General features: G+C 40.3%; 1 protein-coding gene across 2 annotated transcripts in view; it reads right to left on the bottom strand.

Moving 5' to 3' along the window:
- The window catches only part of PXDN (peroxidasin), a 165,026-nt gene that overhangs the window by 58,430 nt on the left and 82,936 nt on the right, over positions 1-23,660 (bottom strand). For both annotated transcript variants that reach the window (XM_030555520.1, XM_030555521.1), the window contains 5 exons: positions 21,753-22,025; positions 20,181-20,297; positions 18,316-18,474; positions 13,099-13,211; positions 9,483-9,639 (listed from right to left, as the gene is read on the bottom strand). In XM_030555520.1, coding sequence (XP_030411380.1) covers positions 9,483-9,639; positions 13,099-13,211; positions 18,316-18,474; positions 20,181-20,297; positions 21,753-22,025 — 819 coding nt within the window. The remainder of the gene's footprint in view (positions 1-9,482; positions 9,640-13,098; positions 13,212-18,315; positions 18,475-20,180; positions 20,298-21,752; positions 22,026-23,660) is intronic.

Raw genomic sequence — 23,660 nt, 5'->3', positions numbered from 1 at the left:
TGCCAGAATGGGATGGTTGACTATACAAAACCAACCTTAACTCTGAACATCCTTGCTCTTGTTAGTTTGACATGAAAGTTTTACATGACTGTAAAGTATCAGAGGGGTAGCCATGTTAGTCTGGATCTGTGAAAGCAGCAAAGAATCCTGTGGCACCTTATAGACTAACAGACGTTTTGGAGCATGAGCTTTCGTGGGTGAATATATGCATGCATCCGACGAAGCAGGTCTTCACCCACGAAAGCTCATGCTCCAAAACGTCTGTTAGTCTATAAGGTGCCACAAGATTCTTTGCTGCTTTAACTTGACTGTAATATTTTTGTCCAATGTGCTTTTTAAAACTCCCAGCGCACTCTTCGGAGCAAGGTTTCACCACTTTTGCATAACTGGAAGCTCCGCGTCTGGCTCTATTACAGCTCTAGTAGAGTGGTCTTTCTGAGTAGCGATAAACATGCTTGGAAAAATAATTTTGGGGATATGTGATGGGGTGTGCAGCTCCCCACAACAGCCCTGCCAGAGCTGAATTAGACTAGGTGGGCCCTATCAGCTAATTTGGCTGCAAACAGTGGAGCTTTAATCTGAAGGCAGCTAAATAGAGAGAATTTCACTTGTGAAGGACAGATGGAGTTTCTACAAAAGACAGGAAATTGGAAGCGGAAAGGCTGGCAGGGAGAAGGTTGCAGTTACTTCCTGCGAGAAAGGAGTTGTGTCTGAGAGGCTGCAGAGACAAGTTGCCTAAAATTACTCCCTGGGGAGAGGGAGAACGTAACATAAGAACAATAATACTGGGTCAAACCGAAGGTCCATCTAGCCCAGTATCCTGTCTTCCAACAGTGGCCAATGCCATGTGCCCCAAAGGGAATGAAGAGAACAGGTAATCACCAAGTGATCCATCCCCCATCCCCCATTCCCAGCTTCTGGCAAACAGAAGCTAGGGAGTGAAGAGACTGTCAAATCCAGAGAAGTGGGGAGGGCCAGGAGGTATGGAAGCGGCTCAGGGAAAGACAGTAACATGCAGGGAATGGACCTTGGCTCCTGTGTAGAGGGTCCATGAGCTGGAACCCAGAGTAGCGGGTGTGCTCGAGTTCACCTGCCAGCCACAGTAGGAAAGGCACTGTGAGGTAGTGAAGTGAAAGACTGCCTGAGATTACTGGAGAGCAGGAGCTTTGATACACATCTAATCTCTCTCCCCCAGAAGGCTGGAGGGCTGACTCTCAAAGAGAAGGTTGTGGTTCCTAGAATGAGAGAACAGCTGCAAAGGAGAAACTGATGGGGTGTAACTGCCAAAAGGGGTATCAGTCTGACTGAGCTAATCCCCAGAACCGCCAGGAGGCGGCACCATCCAGCAGTGAGCAGAGCAACCCGTAACAGGATCTCAACAATGGAAGCAATGGTCAGATGTCCAAAGACATTTTTGCATTACTTTATTTTTGTTATAAATATTCGCTACCAATCGCTCACTTTTTAGACTGATATGGTAGGCAAGTTTACAATTCAAAGACTGAGAGTCTCAATGTTTTCAAAGGGGGGGAAAAAAGACTTATAGGGGTCCTACAAAAGAAGCTCAAGCAACTAGTTGTTTGTTTGGTTTTTAATGTTTTATTCTTTAAAAACCAGATTCAAATTTTTCAAATATAGTTTTTTTAAATTAATAAACTCTATCCCCATTGTGTCCTGCCTTAAATTTAATCCAGAGATTTTAAAAAGTTGCATTCTACAGTAGGACACAATGGAGAAAGATTCCCCAGACAATAGCCTCCTCCAGCCCTGTCTTTTTTTAATATAAAAATAGAATTTGCACATAGCTAAGGATAGTTGACAAAACCTGAGCTCAGTTCATCAGAAATATTCAGAGGCTTTCTTAGGCTGTCTTTCTTAGGCTTTTCTAACATACCCATCACATTAGCATCCAAATGGCAAATATGAAATTAAGAATTTGATCATGAAGGATCCTATTCTCTTCTACTCCTAGCCTCATTCCCACTCGCCTACCTCTCACCAAGAAATGATACCAGATTGCTCCTCGAGCTTTGTTTATGAGGGGAAGTTTGTAAGAAAGTTTGATTTGCATCATGCTTTGAAAATAGTTTGGGGCTGCAGTCTGAGTCTGTGCAACATCGAGGTGAAGAGAATTTTGTTGGCTATGGTTGTGTGGAAGCTGTGACATAGGAAGGGCCACACAGAAGCCCCAGGCAGAATCTGAAACTGAGGCCCCACCATCCTTCCAAAAAAAAAAATATCACTAATGGGAAGCCCCAGAAAGAGGTTTGGGGTTGTACAGTGAGCCAGCTCCACACTCACACTTGTAGCAGCAGCTTCTGTTCCACAATACTGGGCCAAATTCCCTGCTCTGGGCATTGCAACCTAGAGCACAGAGTCACAGCTCCACTCATGTTTGGCCCAGACACTCCCTGTCCATCATGACGGAGGAGTAGCCAGGCCAAATTTGAGTGAGTGGCGCTGTGACCCCCGGTGCCAGCTCCCAACACCACTCAGTTTGGGGGCCATCTTAAACAGGGGCCCAGAGCAAATTGCCCCTTTTGCACTCCCTCCGGGTGGCCCTGGATACAGAAGAAGAAGAAGAAGAACTGAGATTAAGTACCAGTTAAATATATTATAGTTCATATATATATTATATATATATGAATATATAGTATATATAGTATATTCCAGTCCTAAATTATTGTGCAGTGCAGCATGGCCACATTTCACTGGATTTTCAGGTAATATAAGTGGCTTATACCTTGTTTTCTTCAGATGGTTAGGTACAATGTAGCCATCCTTCTTTGTTAAAGCCACGGTTAACTCTGGCATGATCACCCCAAGGTTGGACTACTTCAGTGCGTTTTGTCTGATGATATTATAGACTTATAGACTCATAGGTCAGAAGGGACCAATATGATCATCTAGTCTGACCTCCTGCACAAGGCAGGCCACAGAACCCCACCCATCCAATTTTATAACAACCCTTAACCCAGGACTGAGTTATTGAAATCCTCAAAATTGGTTTGAAGACCTCAAGCTGCAGAGAATCCACCAGCAAGCGACCCATGCCCCACGCTGCAGGGGAAGGCGAAAAACCTCCAGGGCCCCTGCCAATCCGCCGTGGAGGAAAATTCCTTCCCGACCCCAAATATGGCGATCAGCTAAACCCTGAGCATGTGGGCAAGACTCACCAGCCAGCACCCAAGAAGGAATTCTCTGCAGTAACTCAGTTCCCATCCCATCCAACATCTCCCCTCAGACCATTGAGCAGACCTATCTGGTGGTAATCCAAGATCAATTGCCCAAATTAACGATCCTATCATAACATCCCCTCCATATACTTATCAAGCTTTGTCTTAAAGCCAGAAAAGTCTTTTGCCCCTACTACTTCCGTCGGAAGGCTGTTCCAGAACTTCACTCCCCTAATGGTTAGAAACCTTCGTCTAATTTCAAGTCTAAACTTCCTAATATCCAATTTATACCCATTCGTCCTCGTGCCTACATTAGTACTAAACTTAAATAATTCCTCTCCCTCCCTAACGTTAACCCCCCTGATATATTTATACAGAGCAAGCATATCCCCCCGCAGCCTTCTTTTGGCCAGGCTAAACAAGCCAAGCTCTTTGAGTCTCCTTTCATAAGGCAGTTTTTCCATTCCTCGGATCATCCTTGTAGTCCGTCTCTGAACCTGTTCCAGTTTGAATTCATCCTTCTTGAACATGGGACACCAGAACTGCACACAGTATTCCAGATGGGGTCTCACCAACGCCTTATATAACGGTACTAACACCTCCTTATCCTTGCTGGAAATACCCCGCGTGATGCATCCCAAAATCGCATTTGCTTTTTTAACAGCTGTATCACATTGGCGACTCATAGTCATCCTGCTATCAACCAGTACCCCAAGGTCCTTCTCCTCCTCCGTCGCTTCCAACTGATGCGCCCCCAATGTATATCCAAAATTCTTATTATTAATTCCCAAGTGCATGACCTTGCACTTTTCACTATTGTATTTCATCCTATTTCTATTACTCCAGTTTACAAGGTGGTTCAGATCTTCCTGAATAGTATCCCTGTCCTTCTCCGTGTTAGCAATACCCCCCAGCTTTGTGTCATCCGCAAACTTTATTAGCACATTCCCTCTCTTTGTGCCAAGGTCAGTAATAAAAAGGTTAAATATTATTCAGTAACACTGAAGAACATTGCAGCTACTGCTTATTGGACCTGGTTAGACTTAATACATTGCATCTGCACTATGTGAATGGCACTGGCTTCTGATTTGTTATGGTGCAATTCAAGGTTTCATTTGAAACCTGACTAACTTAAGGAACTTTCTCTCTATGAATCACCATGGTGGCTGAGATCAGCTGATACCTTTGTACACTGTCACCAGATTTGCATCCCTCATTCCCTGGAAATAAAGATTTTTCAGTGAAGGTCTCCCAACTCTGCTATTTGTGTCCTCTGGTATTCTGACAGAGCTCAAGTTCAGGACATTCAGAGATCGGAGCACATAACTTATTTTTGGTCAGAAATGTGTTTGACTATGGATCACTGATGAAGCAGTACATGGGGGGAGGGAGCTTTGAATTGTCTATTACATGCAATATAATTTTATGCATTGCGTATTTTTTTTATGTTATGTGCCAGAGGCCAGGGCAATCAGCACAGTAAAACATTTATATAAAGTCAGCAAGAGCAAAACAGAATTCAGGACAAGAAACAATAACCATGATATATATATATATATATATATAAAATATGTAGTAGCTTGTGTTCATTTTATATTACACAGATATTGTGTCATTCTTACCTAGATTTAAATTAGTTAATGAAAGAAAAAAATGTGTACACTATATTGTGTAAAATTTTCAATGAAAAAACAGTTACAATCAGTAAGAAGAGCTTTGGGATTAGTCTATATAAGATCATGGAAGAGTTACAAATGATTTTGGTAGTCTCTCAGCCAGCCTATTATTTTTATTTATATTTTTACTAATTTATTTGTACACTGCCTTCTTACAAAACAATTAAGACAACAAAGGAATGGCCATATTGGGTCAGACCAAAAGTCCATCCAGCCCAGTATCCTGTCTACTGAGAGTGGCCAACGCCAGGTGCCCCAGAGGGAATGAAGAGAACAGGTAATGATCAAGTGATCTCTCTCATGCCATCCATCTCCACTCTCTGACAAACAGAGAGGCTAGGGACACCATTCCTTACCCATCCTGGCTAATAGCCATTAATGGATTTAACCTCCATGAATTTATCTAGTTCTCTTTTAAACCCTGTTACAGTCCTAGCCTTCACAACCTCCTCAGGCAAGAAGTTCCACAGGTTGACTGTGTGCTGTGTGAAGAAGAACTCTCTTTTATTTGTTTTAAACCTGCTGTCCATTCATTTCATTTGGTGGCCCCTAGTTCTTATATTATGGAAACAAGTAAATAACTTTTCCTTATTCACTTTCTCCACACCACTCATGATTTTATATATCTTTATCATATCCCCCCTTAGTCTCCTCTTTTCCAAGCTGAAAAGTCCTAGCCTTTTTAATCTTTCCTCATATGGGACCCATTCCAAACCCCTAAATCATTTTAATTGCCCTTCTCTGAACGTTTTCTAATGCCAGTATATCTTTTTTGAGATGAAGAGACCACATCTGAATGCAGTATTTGAGATGTGGGCGTACCATGGATTTATATAGGGCAATAAGATATTCTCCGTCTTATTCTCTATCCCCTTTCTAATGATCCCTAAAATCCTGTTTGCTTTTTTGACTGCTGCTGCACACTGCATGGACATCTTTAGAGAACTGTCCATAATGACTCCAAGATCTCTTTCCTGATTAGTTATAGTAAATTAGCCCCCATCATATTGTGTGTATAGTTGGGCTTATTTTTTCCAATGTGCATTACTTTACATTTATCCACATTAAATTTCATTTGTCATTTTGTTGTGCAATCATTTAGTTTTGTGAGCTCTTTCTGAAGTTCTTCACAGTCAGTCTGCTTTGGTCTTAACTATCCTGCGCAGTTCAGTATCGTCTGCAAACTTTGCCACCTCACTATTTACTCCTTTCTCCAGATCATTTATGAATAAGTTGAATAGGATTGGTCCTTGGACTGACCCTTGAGGAACATCACTAGTTACCCCTCTCCATTCTGAAAATTTACCGTTTATTCCTACCCTTTGTTCCCTGTCTTTTAACCAGTTCTCAATGCATGAAAGGACCTTCCCTTTTATCCCATGACAACTTAATTTACATTAGAGTCTTTGGTGAGAGACCTTGTCAAATGCTTTCTGGAAAACTAAGTACACTATGTCCACTGGATCCCCCTTGTCCACGTTTGTTGACCCTTCAAAGAACTCTAATAGATTAGTAAGATATGATTTCCCTTTAAAGAGACCATGTCGACTTTTGCCCAACAATTTATGTTCTTCTATGTGTCTGACAATTTTATTCTTTATTATTGTTCCAACTAATTTGCCCAGTACTGATGTTATACTTATCAGTCTGCAGTTGCCGGGATCACCTCTAGAGCCCTTTTTAAATATTGGCATTACATTAGCTATCTTCCAGTCACTGGGTACAAAAGCTGATTTAAAGGACAGGTTACAAACCATAATTAATAGTTCCGCAATTTCACATCTGAGTTCTTTAAGAACTCATGGATGAATGCCATCTGGTCCCAGTGACTTGTTACTGTTAAGTTTATCAATTAATTCCAAAACCACCTCTAATGACACTTCAATCTGTGACAATTCCTCAGATTTGGGAATCTCCCTAACATTTTCAACCATGAAGACTGAAGCAAAGAATTAATTTAGTTTCTCCGCATTGACTTTATCATCTTTAAGTGCTCCTCTTTTATCTGGATTGTCCAGTGGCACCACTGGTTGTTTAGCAGGCTTCCTGCTTCTGAGGTACTTAAAAAACATTTTGTTATTACTTTTTGAGTTTTTGGCTAGCTGTTCTTCAGACTCCTTTTTGGCTTTTCTTATTAAATTTTAAACTCACTTTGGCAGTGTTTATGCTACTTTCTATTTACCTCACTAGGATTTGACTTCCACTTTTTAAAAGATGCCTTTCTATCTCTCAGTTTCTTTTACATGGTTAAGCTATGGTGGCTCTTTTTTAGTTCTTTTACTGTGTTTTTTAGTTTGGAGTATACATTTAAGTTGGGCCTCTATTATTGTGTTGTCATAAATATAAACAGAAGGGTAACAACGTTCCTGCATACAGTACTATAAAATCCCTCCTGGCCAGAGCCACAAAATTCTTTTACCTGTAAAGGGTTAAGAAGCTCAGGTAACCTAGCTGGCACCTGACAAAAAGGACCAATAAGGGAACAAGATTCCCCTTTCAAATTGGGGAAGAGGAGGGGGGGGGGCTTTGTTTTGTCTGTTCTTTGCCTGTCTGTTCTGTGTGCTTGCCAGAGAGGGATTAAGAAAGCGAGCAATCCAACTCCATTAGGATTAGTAAATACTAGCAAGGGAATGCATAAGCTTACTTTTATTTTGGCTTGTGATTTTCTCTGTGCTGAGAGGGAGGTGTATTCCTGGTTTTTTTTGTGTAACTTTAAAGTTTTATCCAGAGGGAAATCCTCTGTGTTTTGAATCTGACTGCCCAGTGAGATTATCTTCCATTCTAATTTTACAGAGGTGCTTCTTTTAACTTTTTCTTCCTAATAAAGTTCTGTTTTTTTTGTTTGTTTGTTTGTTTAAATCTGATTGGGTTTTTTTAGTGGTCTAAAAAACTCCAAGGTTGGTTTGTGCTCATCTTGTTTATTCTCAAGCCTCCCAAGAAAAGGAGTTATAGGGTTTGGGGGAATATTAGGGGAAAGGAGAAACTCCATGTGATCCTTTCCCTGAGTTTTGTCTACTCACTTGGTGGTGGCAGTGTTACCTAATCCAAGGTACAAGGGAGAATTTGTGCCTTGGGGAGTTTTTAACCTAAACTGGTAGAAATAAGCTTAGGGGGTCTTTCTTGTGGGTCCCCACATCTGTACCTTAGCTTTGAAAAGTGTCCATGCAGCTTGAAGGGATTTCACTCTAGTCACGTACCTTTTAATTTCTGTTTAACTAACCTCCTCATTTTTGCATAGTTCCGTTTTCTGAAATTAAATGCAACAGCGTTGGGCTGCTGAGGTGTTCTTCCCACCACATGAATGTTAAATGGTATTATATCATGGCCACTATTTCCAAGCGGTCCTGTTATAGTTATCTCTTGGACCAAATCCTGTGCTGCACTCAGGACTAAATTGAGAATTGCCTCTCCCCTTGTAGGTTCCTGTACCAGCTTCTCCAAGAAGCAGTCATTTAAAGTATCGAGAAATTTTCTCCCTGCATTTTGTCCTGAGGTGACATATACCCAGTTAATACGGGGATAATTGACATCCCCCACTATTACTGAGTTCTCTATTTTGATAGCCTCTCTAATTTCCCTTAGTATTTCCTCATCACTATCACTGTCCTGGTCAGATGGTTGATAATAGATCCCTAATGTTATATTCTTATTAGAGCATGAAATTACTATCCATAGAAATTCTATGGAACATGTGGATTCATTTAAAATTTTTACTTCATTTGATTCTACATTTTCTTTTACGTATAGTGACACTCCCCACCCCCCAGCACAACCTGTTCTGTCCTTCTGATCTATTGTGTACCCCAGAATGATTGTGTCCCATTGATTGTCCTCACTCCACCAGGTTTCTGTGATGCCTATTATATCAATATCCTCCTTTAACACGAGGCACTCTAGTTCACCCATCTGATTACTTAGATTTCTAGCATTTGTGTACAAGTGCTTTAAAATCTCATCCCTGTTTATTTGTCTGCCCTTTTCTGATGTGTCAGATTCTTTTTTATTGAATGTTTCTTCTCTGATCTGGCTCATACTTTATCCGCTTCCATCCTCTCCTCCTGACTAAAACCTAGAGAATCTCTGTCAATAGACTCTTCTTTAAGGGAAGTCTCTGTCCGATCCATTTGTTCCTCTGCGGCAATCGGCTTCCCCCCATCTCTTAATTTAAAAACTGATCTGCAACCTTTTTACCTTTAAAAATGCCAGTGGATTTATTGTCAAGTCTTTCCCAAAAGTCGGTTTGTGCATGGGACTAGAAAGTTCAGATAGAGCCAAAAAATATCTCAAGATGAAACTAGTGTGGCCTCCTGTGGCCCAAAGCATTCTTTTGGACTTCAGTCATGAACATGTTCCAAGCATGCTAGGCTATGAAGTCAAATACACGCTTGAATATTAGAGATTTTGGCTGACTTATTCCCCAAGGGCCATATTTTGAATCTCTTACTCACATTGGCGAGCCATTATTCATCTGAGTAGTCTCACTAATATCAACACAATCACCTAGGTGAGGAAGGAGTTCACAAGCTGGCCTTTGGTCTTGAAACCGCATTTTTATGCCCTTAAGTTTCAACAGTATAAATTGTATGACCTAACTCATATCTTGCTACCCATTATAATTTATAAATCTTACCATTAACACTCAACACCATGCTAACTGAGGAGTATCCAATAGTATTCCGGGCAACACATTCATATCGACCTTCATCAGCTGTTCCAACATCACGAATGGTAAGAAATCCCTCCGGACTAACATGAAACTTTCCACTTTCTGTTACCTGAACTCCATCCTGCAGCAAAGCACAATGCTTGGTTATTCTGAATGTATCATCTCTGGCAATTTTATTAGCATTTTAAATTGGTTTTAGATTTTAAATTTTTTTTCTTATAGCAATGTGAACTTGTTCTGAGAACGGTAATAGATTATCTTTATTTCAGACCAATTTTATACGCCATGTCAATCATTTAAACTAACCCAACAGAAATTCATTAATAAATCTCAGAGAAACTTTTTTTTATATAGTTTAGATAACAAAATTCACCAAGAAAAAGCAGCATAACTCACAGTACTGCACAGTTCTACTGAGACAGGATGGTTTGCATGCAGAACAGTATACGGAATGTATTTATTATGTCTAGGAACTTAAAAAAGCAATATAAAATATCCTCACAGTTGTGTGCCCTTTCCATATAAAATGCAGGCCCAACAAATACTAAAACAAGACTCTGGGGAGTCATATACTGTAGGGCAGGGGTCGGCAATCTTTCAGAAGTAGTGTACCGAGTCTTCATTTATTCACTCTAATTTAAGGTTTCACGTGCCATTAATACATTTTAATGTTTTTAGGTTTCTTTCTATAAGTCTATAACTAAGCTATTGTTGTATGTAAAGTAAATAAGGTTTTTAAAATGTTTAAAAAGCTTCATTTAAAATTAAATTAAAAAGCAGAGGCCCCTGGACCAGTGGTCAGAACTTGGGCAGTGTGAGTGCCACTGAAAATCAGCTCGTGTGCCGCCTTTGGCATGTGTGCCATAGGTTGCCTACCCCCGCTGCAGGGAATGGATTGAATTCACTTCAATACAAATTCTCATTCATATTCACTTGAATACAACCTCCTGTAACTGAATGCTTTGGCAAAATGCTAATTATCCTCAGAGGAGGGAGAACAGAAATACTGCCATTCAGACTCCTTTCCCTCCTCCAACACTGGCAAAAGAGGAAATCTTAGTACCCACTCATGACAGAGGTATCCAGTAGCCCCTCTGCTGGCACTCAGCCCTGCAGCCTGATCTGAGTACTCCACCCATTCCACGGTGAAGGAGAGGAATATTGCCAATAATTCAGGAGGAAGGTGGAGTTCAGTACCCTCTCCGCAAGGCCATAGTGCTGAACACATTTCCCTGTGTTCTGTGCCTTCTCAGAATGTTATTGTTGCCTCTCAGCTAAGCAGTGGTTGACCTTAGGGCCTTGCTGCAGGTCAGTTTTCATTATTGGAGAGAAACTGATGTCAAGTGCACTATCATTTGTTTATTTCCACTATGTACTGTTCTCATCTGCACTGTGTAGGCGAGTTCTGTTATTTTTCAACCACAACAGACTCCAGAGATGCCTACACATATTTGAAACTCCAGCTTAGTCATGCTGAATAGTGACCAGGAACAGCTGCCTTCATCTCTGTCCCACAAGGCTGCCCATCATCCTCCCAAAAGCCAAAGGACTATCTGCTGGAGAGTCAGTGGAGCCGATACACAGCCTCTTTCGCCTAAGCAGCTCTGTGCTTGCAGAATGAGTGGGAGCAGTGGCATGTAACCAAATGCACCCTTTATGCTTCACCTCCCCCCAAAATGTGCCCATGGTCCCCCCCAATAACCCCTCCCAGGGTGGCCTCCCTTTGCTTCTCTGCTGTTTTCTGTAGGGCAACACAGAAAATCTAGGGGCAGAGGGAAAGGAGAGGCGGTGCATGCCATTTTCTGCACATGCTGTATACTTTATTGCAGTCACTAAATTTCAGAAATCTCACTGGTCATTGTAGATTAGCTCCAGGGTTTTCAATCCAGTGTACTCATGGAAGACTCAGATTGCAGTTGAGTGTGAATACAGCAACAATGGCAGGATTCAGCAGAGGTTTCATTTTTTTAATAAAGTAAAGGCTACTGGGCTTCTCAACCACCAGAAAGGGGTAGGGAGCAAGGCATAGTGGTGATGAGGGCTCCCTGGCTTTTGCCAAAATGAGATGGGACAGCAGATACTGTTTCCTGCAGGACATACAATGAACATTAAGCTAAAATTGTCAATCAAATTTTGAATAATTGATTTTTATTTAAAAATGTATGGAAGTGCTTATTACAAGAGATCAAGAGAAAAAAATACAAAACAAAATAATTAAAAAATTAGAAGCCAACCAACCTAGATACACAATGTCAAAGTTAGAATCAGGACTCACAGTTTGTCAGACCACTCTGTTTATTAGCTTTCATAACAATCATCATATGAAATATAGGTGGCAAAAGGCAAACCCATTAATCATCAGGTAAGTCAACTACCAAAAGAAATCAATTAATCATTGATAGAAAGAATGGGAATAAAACAAGGTTAGCAGATGCAACTAAAAAATAAAAACCAGAACCACACAAACCCAAGAAAGGAAGGAAGCCAAAGAACTGTGGAAAATAAGGCCATCAAAGTGCAGTGAGTCCTAATTGAAAGTGATATTCATCTAATGCACGTTATATATCTGCAGTCATTTACAAAAACCATGCTTTTGAAAGTTGGGGCATATGGGGAGACTTGTTATGCAACAATTAAAGCAGTATTATAATGGTATGAGAATCAAGGAAATTCAAGATTCATATTGGCACTTTATTCTTAACTCATGTAATTGGACACTAGTACAGCGTAGCATGCTATACATGATCACCCACTGTTGTCAGATTCCTGCAATGGTTAAGACTACAGTGGAAACCAAAGACTAAGTGGGAGAACTGCCTGACATTTCTTGCTTTCATTAGTTTAAGTTAATATCATCTCCGGTGAGATTTCTTCATTACGATGTTCTAATTTACAGAAAATATTTTAAAGATATTTGTCAAAGAAGCACAGACAGAAAGGTACAATTCAACAACTTCACCAAGAGCCACCAATCACTCTCCTGGTTGAAGTTATGGTACTGTCCAGGGCCTCCACGATGCTAGCAAAACATCTTCAAGCAGTCCTTTCCTATTCTTGATATAGACTTCTAATTTTCAGAGCTGCACAAAACTGAAATAGAAAAGCCTTTGCAATACCTTTGAACATCCTTTTTCAAACCTGGGATGTGAATTTTAGCACAACTCCTGTATTAGAGGTGCTCCACGGGCCTGATCTAATCCTAAAACTTAGATCAACCTAGGTACATTGCTCAGGGATGTGAAAAATTTCACACCCTATGCAATGTACTTAGATCACCCTACCCATCATTGTAGATGCAGCTACGTTATTGCCTCTTGAAGAGGCTGATTACACTACAGTACTTCAGTGGCACAGCTACTGTGCAACAGCTGTGCCACCGCAGCATAGACAAACTCTCAGGTTAAGTACCTACACTCTGAACACCCTTGGCAGCACAGATGCCTGAGCTGCTGATGTCATTTGATGTTAGACACAGAACAAGCAACAATCAGCCACAGCACACCTAATAAAGCCTGATTTAACTGTGGTGAAATCTGAAAAAGTCACTGCATTCTAAAGCAATCTAACAAAGATTTATTACCTTATTCCATGTTATTACTGGCTCAGGCTCTCCTTGAGAACTGCATGGAATCTGAACGTTTGTGCCAACTTCTACTGTCATATCACTCGGAACGTTAGCAAACACAGGGGTAACTAAAATGATGTTACATGGACACAATAAAAAAATGTGGAAGTATTTTAAGTTTATACAATAAAGAAAATTACAACGGCATAGCTCAAAATCACATACAACAACTTAGCTGAATGAATGCAGTAAGAGCAGCATATACAAGAGTTTAGTCTTTATTATGGCACTAAAAACAGGAAAACTTTTTCAAATAAACTACTCGACTTATTATTTGCACACAAAAAGTTCAGAATAAGGATTGTAGGTGGGGCTCATACACCACCTATTTCCCCAACACTTTCCATTATAAGAACCTCCTTTCAGTTGCTTGTTACTTTGCCAAACTTTAACCACTGGGCTGAAATTTTCCATTTTCCTCAGGCTGAATTTTTGTTTAGAAAATGTTAGGCAGAATAGTGCAGCCACTTCCAAGCATAAAGCTACGTAAAAATATGTTGTTTCGCCTATGTTAAAATGCTTATTGTCCCTCGAGATCTTTTTTTAATAGTTCCAGTGCCATGCTTTGGAGCAGGCAGTTGAAATCTGACAGGGATATGTATGGCCTTTCTGTGAGGGATGTGCTTTTCCTGGCCAATCTGACCAAATTTTTTAAAATTGGAAGACTTTTATTTAAAATTTTGCAGTTCACAAATGCTCTGTTAAAACAACTCAGATTTTAGCAGCTAAATTCCCCCAAAGATTCAATGCACATTGGGCATGTTCCAGCCAAGATGTGAGCAGGACTTACCCTGTGATTGCAGCTATGGGCTGCTACAGGCCATGCTGGGTCCAGGCACAGGAACGGAGAATTGGGAGACACTCCCCTGTGCTTTCAGTAGGCCCTCTGCTAGGCCTAGGAAGTATGGAGGAAAAAACTGAGTGATTTGAATACAGAGGGGACAAGAGCTGGACCTGTGTGGGCAATGGGGGAGTAGACTGGGAAAAAGAACCAGGTGGTGAGAGACTGATTGAAGATTAGCAGAGCGCTGAGAAGGAAATTGGACTGATGGGGGAAACTTGGTCAAGCTAGTCAAAGAGACTTGGTCCAGGTGTCAGGGATGTGAGGGGGTCTGGGACTAGCTGGACAAGAAGACTAGAAGCCAAGAGGGAAGGGGCTGGAACCAAGTATATGGATGGAAGACTGACAACAGATGAGGAGCTCCAATGGGGATTGAGAAAAAGGATGGTTTGAGCAAGGACCAATGGGATGGGGGAAAGAAGGGAAGGGTAGACAAATCCGATGAGAAGCAAGGTGCAGAAGGAGAAGTTGGACTGGCTGGACAAAGAGACTGGGACAAGCAACTGGTGGCAGTGAAGTGGAGACACTGAGATTGGACGAGGAGCACAGGAAGGGAGGTTGGGACAGGAAGCTAGTAGGGACGAGGAAGATGAATTTGGGGGCTGGGGAGGGAGAAGAGATATCAGATGAGGAGCCAAGGGTGGGAGAGATTGCAACTGGCTGGGACACGTAGCTAGGCCACAGGGGGAGAGACTGGGAGTGAGAACAAGGAGGTCGTCCAAAGCGGTGAGAGTAGGACTTGCTGGGCTATAAGACTGGGCCTGGGATGAGAAGCCTGAAGAGTGGAGACTGGGACTGGCTAAGTGAGGAGAATGGGACTGGGATGAGAAATTAGGAGAGACACAGGATTGGGACAGGTTGGAGGGGACAGAGCACAAAGGGTCATGGCTGGGGGAAATGGGCAGAGGAGTCTGTGCCGTCCCATCCAGACACTGAAATGTCAAAAGTGCTGAGCAATGGAGAAAATGGGAGCTGTGCTTTTGACATATAAAGTGGTATGTAATGTTAAGTAAAAAATCAGGTCCCAGGTGTCTCAAACTGGCACCCAAAACTATTGGATATGTTTGACCTACATCTCTGTGTGCCCCTGTTCCCCATGTGCAAAACAGGGATCATAGTACTCCCTCATCTCACAGAGATGTTGCAAAAATAAATTTATTAACATTTGGGAAGCCCTCGGATACTATAATGATGAGCACCACAGAACAGCTCAGGTAAAAAGGAGTAATTCTGTCTGCAGAACAGGGTATAAATGGCATACCACAATTAAGGCATGGGGCAACATATTGAACAATGAGGGGAAACAAAATTTTGAGTAACTTCTCATTAAGTGAGCACCATCCATTGTGTTGCACAGGCAACTTTTTTGTTGCACTTTCTAACTTATGTGACTGACTTTGCAACTTAAATAATATTCTTTTAACATAGTTTCTTGAATGTAATATTTTGTATAAATTCAGCAACATTTAGATTTAACTTTAATTAGTGAGTTCAGTCAATGAACATAATTTTCTTGTCCTGCAGCTTCTGTCCTTGTCCACTCTAGATTCCTCACTGAGATCAGTATTGTTTTTTTTAGCTGAAGTAAATGGGTATTTTCCCTGAGCAATGACTGAACTCAGTGAGATTAAACATGTAATTTGAAAGCATTTTCAGTTAGTAATATTACTTGAAACACCGATATGTCAACACAGAGGATCAAGTACAAAACACAAACTAAAATGTTCCCACTTAATCCTTAGAGGCAGATTATGAAAAAAGAAAAAAAAATGGGAAATGGACAACATTTTTCATGTTGTTTCATTTCCGGTTTCAGGAATGACACTGAATACTATGGGAAAGCCATCTTTCCTTTGCTCTGGGAACAGAAAATTTTGGGGCTCTGGCCGCCGTGAAAAAAAATATAGCCTAATTAGTTACACATGTACATCAGTCTTATGGGAAACACATGCAGAAGAAAGGCAAAATTTTCAAAACACAAAAATACCCCACAAAATTTGAGAAAACAGCCATCCAAAGAGTAAACCTCCCTCCACAAGAAAAAAGAAAAAAAAATCAGAAAAATGACTCAAAGACAGCTGCATTTTCTTCAGACAAAAGTACTCTGACATAAATACTGGTCAGCTTCTGACCTTTTCATTTATTAAGCAAACAGTAAGGAAAACCGGAAGCTAAAAATACACGTCGTCAGAATTTATGAAGTAGGAATTCAGAATGAGCACCAAAGTTTCCAGCTGACAAAAAAAAAAAAATCCTATTCTGCTAGGCTCTGAGCCAACAAAGCACATAAATACATGCATAACTATAAGCATGTGAGCTTTCCTGTTGATTTCAGTCAAGATCACAGTTCTATTGAGCTAGATGTTGAACAAACAGAGACAACTGAGTTCCTTATCTCTGCTACCCATTGAATTATGGGACTACTCACATGTCCATTGTTAAGCATGTATTTAAGGGATTTGCTGGACAAGGTTCTAAGCTAAAACAATTAGGGGTCCAGTGGCACGTTAAAAACTAAGATATATTTGGGCATAAGCTTTTGTGGTTAAAAAAAACACTTCTTCAGACACATGGAGTGAACATTATAGATGCAGGCATAAATATACTGACACATGAAGAGAAGGGAGTTACCTTACAAGTGGAGAACCAGTGTCGACAGAACCCCACAGTATGCCAATATTGTTATGGCTGACTTAGGACAATGCTTCCTCAGCTCTCGTCCTCTAGAGCCCCTCCTCTACCTGTTACACTGATGATATCTTCATCATATGAACCCATGGGAAGGAGGCTCTTGAAGAATTCCATCTGGATTTCAAAAATTTCCACCCCACCATCAACCTCAGCCTGGACCAATCCACATAAGAGATCCACTTCTTGGACACTGCAGTGTAAATAAGTGATGGTCACATAAACACCACTCTATACTGGAAACCTACTGACCACTTTACTTACCTACATGCCTCCAGCTTTCATCCAGGACACATCACACGAGCCACTGTCTACAGCCAAGCCCTAAAATACAACCTAATGTGCTCCAATCCCTCGAGACAGAGACAAACACCTAATGATCTTTAGCAAGCATTCTTAAAACTATAATACCCACCTGGGGAAGTGAGGAAAGAGATTGACAGAGAGAGATGGGTACCTAGAAGTCACCCAAAATGCTGTCCTACAGGACAAGCCCAACAAGAAAAACAACAGAAAACCACTGGCCATCACATACAGCCCTCAGCTAAAACCTCTCCAGCACATCATCAAGCATCTACAACCTATCCTGGAAAACAATCCCTCACTTTCACAGACTTTGGGAGGCAGGCCGGTCCTCACTTAGAGACAGCCCCCAAACCTGAAGCAAATACTCACCAGCAACTACACACCACACCACAGAAACACTAACCCAGGAACCAATCTCTGCAACAAACCGTGCTGCTTACTCTATCCCCATATCTACTCTAGCAACACCATCAGAAGACCCAACCACATGAATCACACCATTAGGGGCTCATTCACCTCCACATCTACTAATGTGATATATGCCATCATGTGTCAGCAATGCCCCTCTGCCATGTAATTTGGCGAAACCAAACAGTCTCTACATAAAAGAATGAATGGATACAAATCAGACATCAGGAATGGTAACATACAAAAGCCAGTACAAGGACACTTCAATCTCCCTGGACATTCTGTAAGAGATTTAAAAGTAGGCTCCCTTTGACAAAAAAACTTCAGAAACAAAGAGAAACTGCAGAGTTACAATTCATTTGCAAACTTAACACCATTAATTTGGGCTTGAATAGAGACTGGGAGTGGCCGGCTCACTACAAAAGCCATTTTCCTTCTCTTGGTATTGACACCTCCTCATCAATTATTGGGAGTGGACCACATGCACCTTGATTGAATTGGCCCCGTCAACACTGGTTCTCCACTTGTAAGGTAACTCTCTTCTCTTCATGTGTTAGTATATTTATTCCTGCATCTGTAATGTTTAATCCATGCATCTGAAGAAGTGGGTTTTTTACCCACAAAAGTTTATACCCAAATAAATGTTAGTCTTTAAGGTGCCACGGCCTCCTCCTTGTTTTTGTGGACACAGACTAACATGTCTACTACTCTGACACTCATAAATATTAACTCCAACTTTCAAACATGGTTTAGAAGACGAAAATAACAAGTCAAGCATTCCATTGAGTACTTTAACATAAGTCTAAGACTCATACTTATAGAGGTGTTTAATCACCTAACTCCCCTTGATACTCCCTCAATAGCTGTTAAAATCTGGCCCTAAATGTACTTTTTCTGAACAGATGCATATATGGATATAGTGAACATACCTCTAGGTTGTACTGTTAACTGTACAGCTGTTCTTTGGGATCCTACAATGTTGACGGCTTGACATTCATATTGGCCTTGGTCGTGTAGAGCAACCCTGGAAATTCGCAGTGTTCCAGATGATAGTACTAGATGTCTTCTATCTACAGAGAGTTGGCTCCCTGAAACACAGCATTTGTTATTTACTAATTACAGCCATGTAGAATAAAATACTATCTATATTTCAGAGACAACCCAGAGCCATTAAGTATTTGATAAAGCCTACATAATTTTTTAAATAAAAAAGTAGAGGTTTCACAAAACAAATTATTTAGAAAAAATGTTTTGAAACTACTACCTACTCTCCAGAACACACACTGTGGCATGGTCTACAGTACGAAATTAGGTCGGTACAACTACATCCACAACCCTGAACAATGAAGTAAAGTTGATCCAATCCCTGGTATAGACAGTGTAAGGTCAATTGAAGAATTTGTCCATCAATCTAACTACCACCTCTCAGAGAGGTGGAGTACCTAAGCTGATGGGAGAACCTCTATCACATCTACTTTTTACTGCAGAAAACAGAGAAAAGCATGATATTCACACCTAAGAAGCATCAAGTCAACAAATCACTATAGGAAGTATGCAAATAGAGAAACTGTTACTTTCATGTCATCACGTAGGAAGAAAATTCACCATTCATCTATTTTCTCCATCTCACCCACCTATCAGAAAAAAAAGTGTACAGCCCTGCAGAACTGGATATACCAACGTAAAAGGAATTAAACAAAATGCACAAAAATAATGCTGAGTGCCAGTCTTGTCCACTCACCCTACCTTTCCACCATACTCTATTTTTCTTCATCGGTGGCCACTGTACACAACATTTGTTTGGAGCCACCTCAAGAAGTGGAGGAGAGGGAAAATCCATAGACACTGTCAGTGCCTCAATGATCAAGTTCTTACTAGAACTCTGCTTTATCTACCACCACTTGCAACCTCCTGTGAGTTGCTTTTCCTCCTGTAACCTCACCCTATCACTATGCTGGCACATGTTGCAGGTTGGGGTAGGCAACCTATGGCACACAGGCCAAAGGCGGCACGTGAGCTGATTTTCAGTGGCACTCACACTGTCCAGGTCCTGGCCACTGGTAGGGGGGGGGTGCTGCATTTTAATTTAATTTTAAATGAAGCTTCTCAAACATTTTAAAAACCTTGTTTGCTTTACATACAACAATAGTTTAGTTATATAATATAGACTTATAGAAAGAGACCTTCTGAAAAAGTTAAAATGTATTACTGGCACATGAAATTAGAGTGAATAAATGAAGTCTCGGCACACCACTTCTGAAAGTTGCCGACCCCTGTAGTAGATCCATTTACTCATCTAATGTACACAATCATTTCTATCACCCCTGAATTTGGCCTAGCATCTTTACACTACCATTCCTGAAATATAGTCCACTAGAGTGGACCCCTGTGCCCAGGCCAAGTCATATTACCTCCAGTTTGAACCTCCATTTGGTCATTTATTTTGTCAATGTCTTTAAGGGGTGGAACAGGTGACAGTGCTAGTGGATTATAGCTCAGGATCAGTGCCAAAGTCCTTCATCTACTCCACATGAATGGTAAGAATATTTCTTGCACAAACATTTTACAGATAGCAGTTAAAGATTATCATATTATATGTTTAATCTACTTAGATTTATAACTACTAAGTGTTTTACATTAACTGAACAACTTGATATCCTCCATCAGAGACAAAGAGGTTTTTAAGGCAATTGCATAGCAAACACATGCACATTTTCTGCTATTTCATAAGTGATTCTAAAAGGGATGTAATATTTTCAAGGTTTAAAAGTAAAACCTCTAATCAACTTCTTACCTCCTTTAGTCCAGGCAATAACAGGCTGTGGATAGCCTTGTGCTTCACAAGAGAAATCAACAGTGTGGCCCTCAATCACTACTCTGTCTTGAGGAGTGACAGTAAACTGAGGTACAGCTACAGGGGGGAGAAAAGAACACGTTAAACAACAATTGAAAGATGCTCCGTTGATTGATATTACTTATTTCCTATGTGACTTGCACAGTTCTGTGGGGAAAGGGATCCTGCTGGCTCTTTTAGATTGTAAGCTCTTTGGGGCATGAATTGTCTCTTACATATATGAACAGAGCCTAGCACAATGGGGCCCTGATCTCCGTTGGGATCTCTAGGCATTACTATAATACAAATAAATAATAAATCATAATCATAATAATAGATCCAAAATATGATGTACCTTAAGACTGGTATAATCAAGTAGAGAATGTTCTCTGGATTCAAAATATCTTGCTTGCTTTCTTTCTTTAAAAAAATCCTCAACTAAATTATGAAGAAAACACAACGTGATCACAACCAGCCTGAGCTGCTCTTTTCTTGTAACACACACACAGTGCTTTTATACAAAAGAAAACCAATGAACAAAGTACAGGCCAGATTCTGCAGTAACACTGTAGCACTACCAATGAGAGCAGGCATTTGTTCAGTTCTCAAAATACATCCACCTGTTAGCTGATGGAAAAGTGGAACTAAACACATATGGGGAATTTGTTTTCTATAATTTGAAAAATAATTAATTATGTATTGGTTGACACGGTTCTTGCTCTAAGGAGTTTACAATCTAAAAGAAAAAAAGTGGGAAAATATCAAAACTGATGAGGAAAGAACAAATTTAATTTTTTAAAAGATATTAGAAACCTATGAAAAAATATAACTGCTAGTAGCACTACCAGTTTTAAAAACTAGCAAGTAATAGCCTATGTATAAAAGAAATGTATTGCATATAGTGTTCCGGAAAATATTTTATATTCTGGGCTATTGGCAAATTATACTGAAAATAAAGTTACTCTGATTACAATAATTTGTACTACTATAATTGCCATTTCACAGAAGAGCTGTACAAATGATCGGGGGCTGGAGGGATTGCTAGCTTCCATGTAGCAAATCAGTCAAAAGAAAAATGATTAGGAAAGATGAGTGACACAGAACAATTCTCAGAACTCCACATCCAGTAGTACATGCGTACATCTTTAGACATGCCAGGTGCTGCAGAAAACATTTGAGACCCACACAAACTGGGCACTGACAGTGTGTATAGATGTGATTATATAAACAGACCAGCAGACAAAATCTTGAACGGCAGACATTTCAAAACATGAATGAGGATATAAACATTTGTGTATAATTCTTCCAAAATTTTATTTCTAGATTAAGGACCTGAGATTCTGCTCTCACCGAAGTTAATGGCAAAATTCCATTGACTATATTAGGAGAGGGAACAGGGTACACAATTAAAATAATGCACTTATGGTTTAATTCGTTTCCAGCTTTTTAGAAAACAAAACAGAAGTATGTTTCCTTTAAATTAATTTGTCATTTTGAAAAATATAATGTCTTTCCTTGTTTAATATTACTTACCTTGCACTATGATGTAAGCAGTTGCATGGATATTATCTATACTGTTGGTTGCAAAACAGGTATACTCGCCACTATCTTCCTGGTTCACATTTTGTATGTATAGGCCTCCTGAAGAAGTTATTGTGATGCGAGGATCATTTGGTAAGGGGGTTCTGTCGCTTTTTGTCCATGTGATCTGCGGTTGGGGATGGCCGGTTGCACTGCATTCCAAAGTAACACTTTCTCCAACTAATACTTCTGTATTTTGTGGGTGGATCACAAAACTTGGCCTGGCTGTCAGAAGAGAACCATGCTTAAATGTGGCTTTCATCCATTTCCAGACCTTTATAAACATCAACAGGCTAGGAAAAAAACCCTTATAAAATTGTGTTTAAGGAATTTATGAAAAAAATATCAGAGCACAAAGCACACTTTAGATAATCTGTTGCTGTTTAAAAGGTTCTTTTCACTAAGAAAGAAACTGATACTGAGGGGAAAAAAACAGACAAAGTGCTTAATGCACAAAATGGGAGAAAAAAAGATTTAAAAAAATTTAAATAACTTCTTTCAATTATAGCAATCATAAGTGTAACTTATGACTAAAGTAGGTACAATATTTTCAGGAATGTAATTTTTAACTTGCTGGTGTCCCTTTAAACATATGTAATACATCTCCAGAAAACAATTCTATGGGTGAAGTTAGTGGTCAAATATGAAACACAGGCAAGACTTTGATATAGTGCTAGAAGTGGTTGTACTAAAAGTATTGTTTAGTCCTCTGCAATGCATTTCCAACACATCTCATGATTGACCTGTACCACTTTTGCTATTCTGCATCCTGGGCCCTTCTTGAACAAAAACCAGAAACTGTTTGATTTCATAATGTGACAAACTAGCTCATTAAGCAGGACATGCGAGTGAAAGATGACAGGCACAGGGATGCATTTAAAATGTTAGGCCACAACTTTATTAAACTTAATATGGAGGAAGGGTGCTATGTGTCCCATCTCCTGTACCACCCATCGACGAAGATCCAGTGCAGGGTTTACAGGTCTCCTATCACCTACCATAACTCAGAACCATATCCACCCCTAAAACGGGCAGCTGAAATGGAGCAAGAGATTTAAGAAACCCTGGGCAAAGTTTTAAATGAATGATTGTCGGAAGCAAGGAGACAATTAGCTCCCATCTCCCTCTATCTAGACAATAAGTGGCAGAGTGCCCAGGAGAAGAAGAGTCCTATGCCTGCATAGACTCCACAGTTGCCAATTTTCACATGCACCCCGACTTTCACAAGAAGCCAAACATCAAGCTAATGCCATTTCAAAACAAGGCCAAAACAATTCCTAAGAACCCCAACACTCTATGTGACTAGATCCCCCTGGCGTGCAGTCTGGGACTGTGGTGTGCCTGCTCTACCCCCCTGACTCTCTCCCCCTCTTACCCCTGCTTGCCAGGAGCCGGTCAAAAAACAGAAGCAACAAGCTAGAAGCCAAACAAGCAACAAGCTACAAGCTAAAAACTAGCCAACAAGCAACTCACAAGCCAATTAAGCCAAAAACAAGCCCCATTTTTCTGTGTTTTTTCCACAGGTTTGGCACGTCCGATAGACTCCCCTTTTCATTCTAAAGCTGTCTGGCACCTTGTAGGTCCAATCAAGTCTTCCACCCATTAAACTGGGTGGGTGGCATCGTTATTTTTGTATTTAGCATCTGAACTCAGGTTTCTAAAGATCAATACACTAGAACAACAGAACCATTTAATTCTCTTCTTCCTTCCCTCATATACTACTAAAGATAATCTACATTATTACTCTGATTAAATGGTATAATACAATTACTACTATAATGGGTTGATAATTTCCAGGATTGCAATAACTAGATTGTGATGCAAATGAAGTTGCAAATATGCACAGGAAGTATAAACCTG

The sequence above is a fragment of the Gopherus evgoodei genome, chromosome 3 (assembly GCF_007399415.2).
Source record: "Gopherus evgoodei ecotype Sinaloan lineage chromosome 3, rGopEvg1_v1.p, whole genome shotgun sequence".
NCBI lineage: Eukaryota > Metazoa > Chordata > Testudines > Testudinidae > Gopherus > Gopherus evgoodei.
The sequence above is the reverse complement of the archived record's forward strand: the minus strand, read 5'-3'. Positions and strand labels throughout refer to the sequence as shown.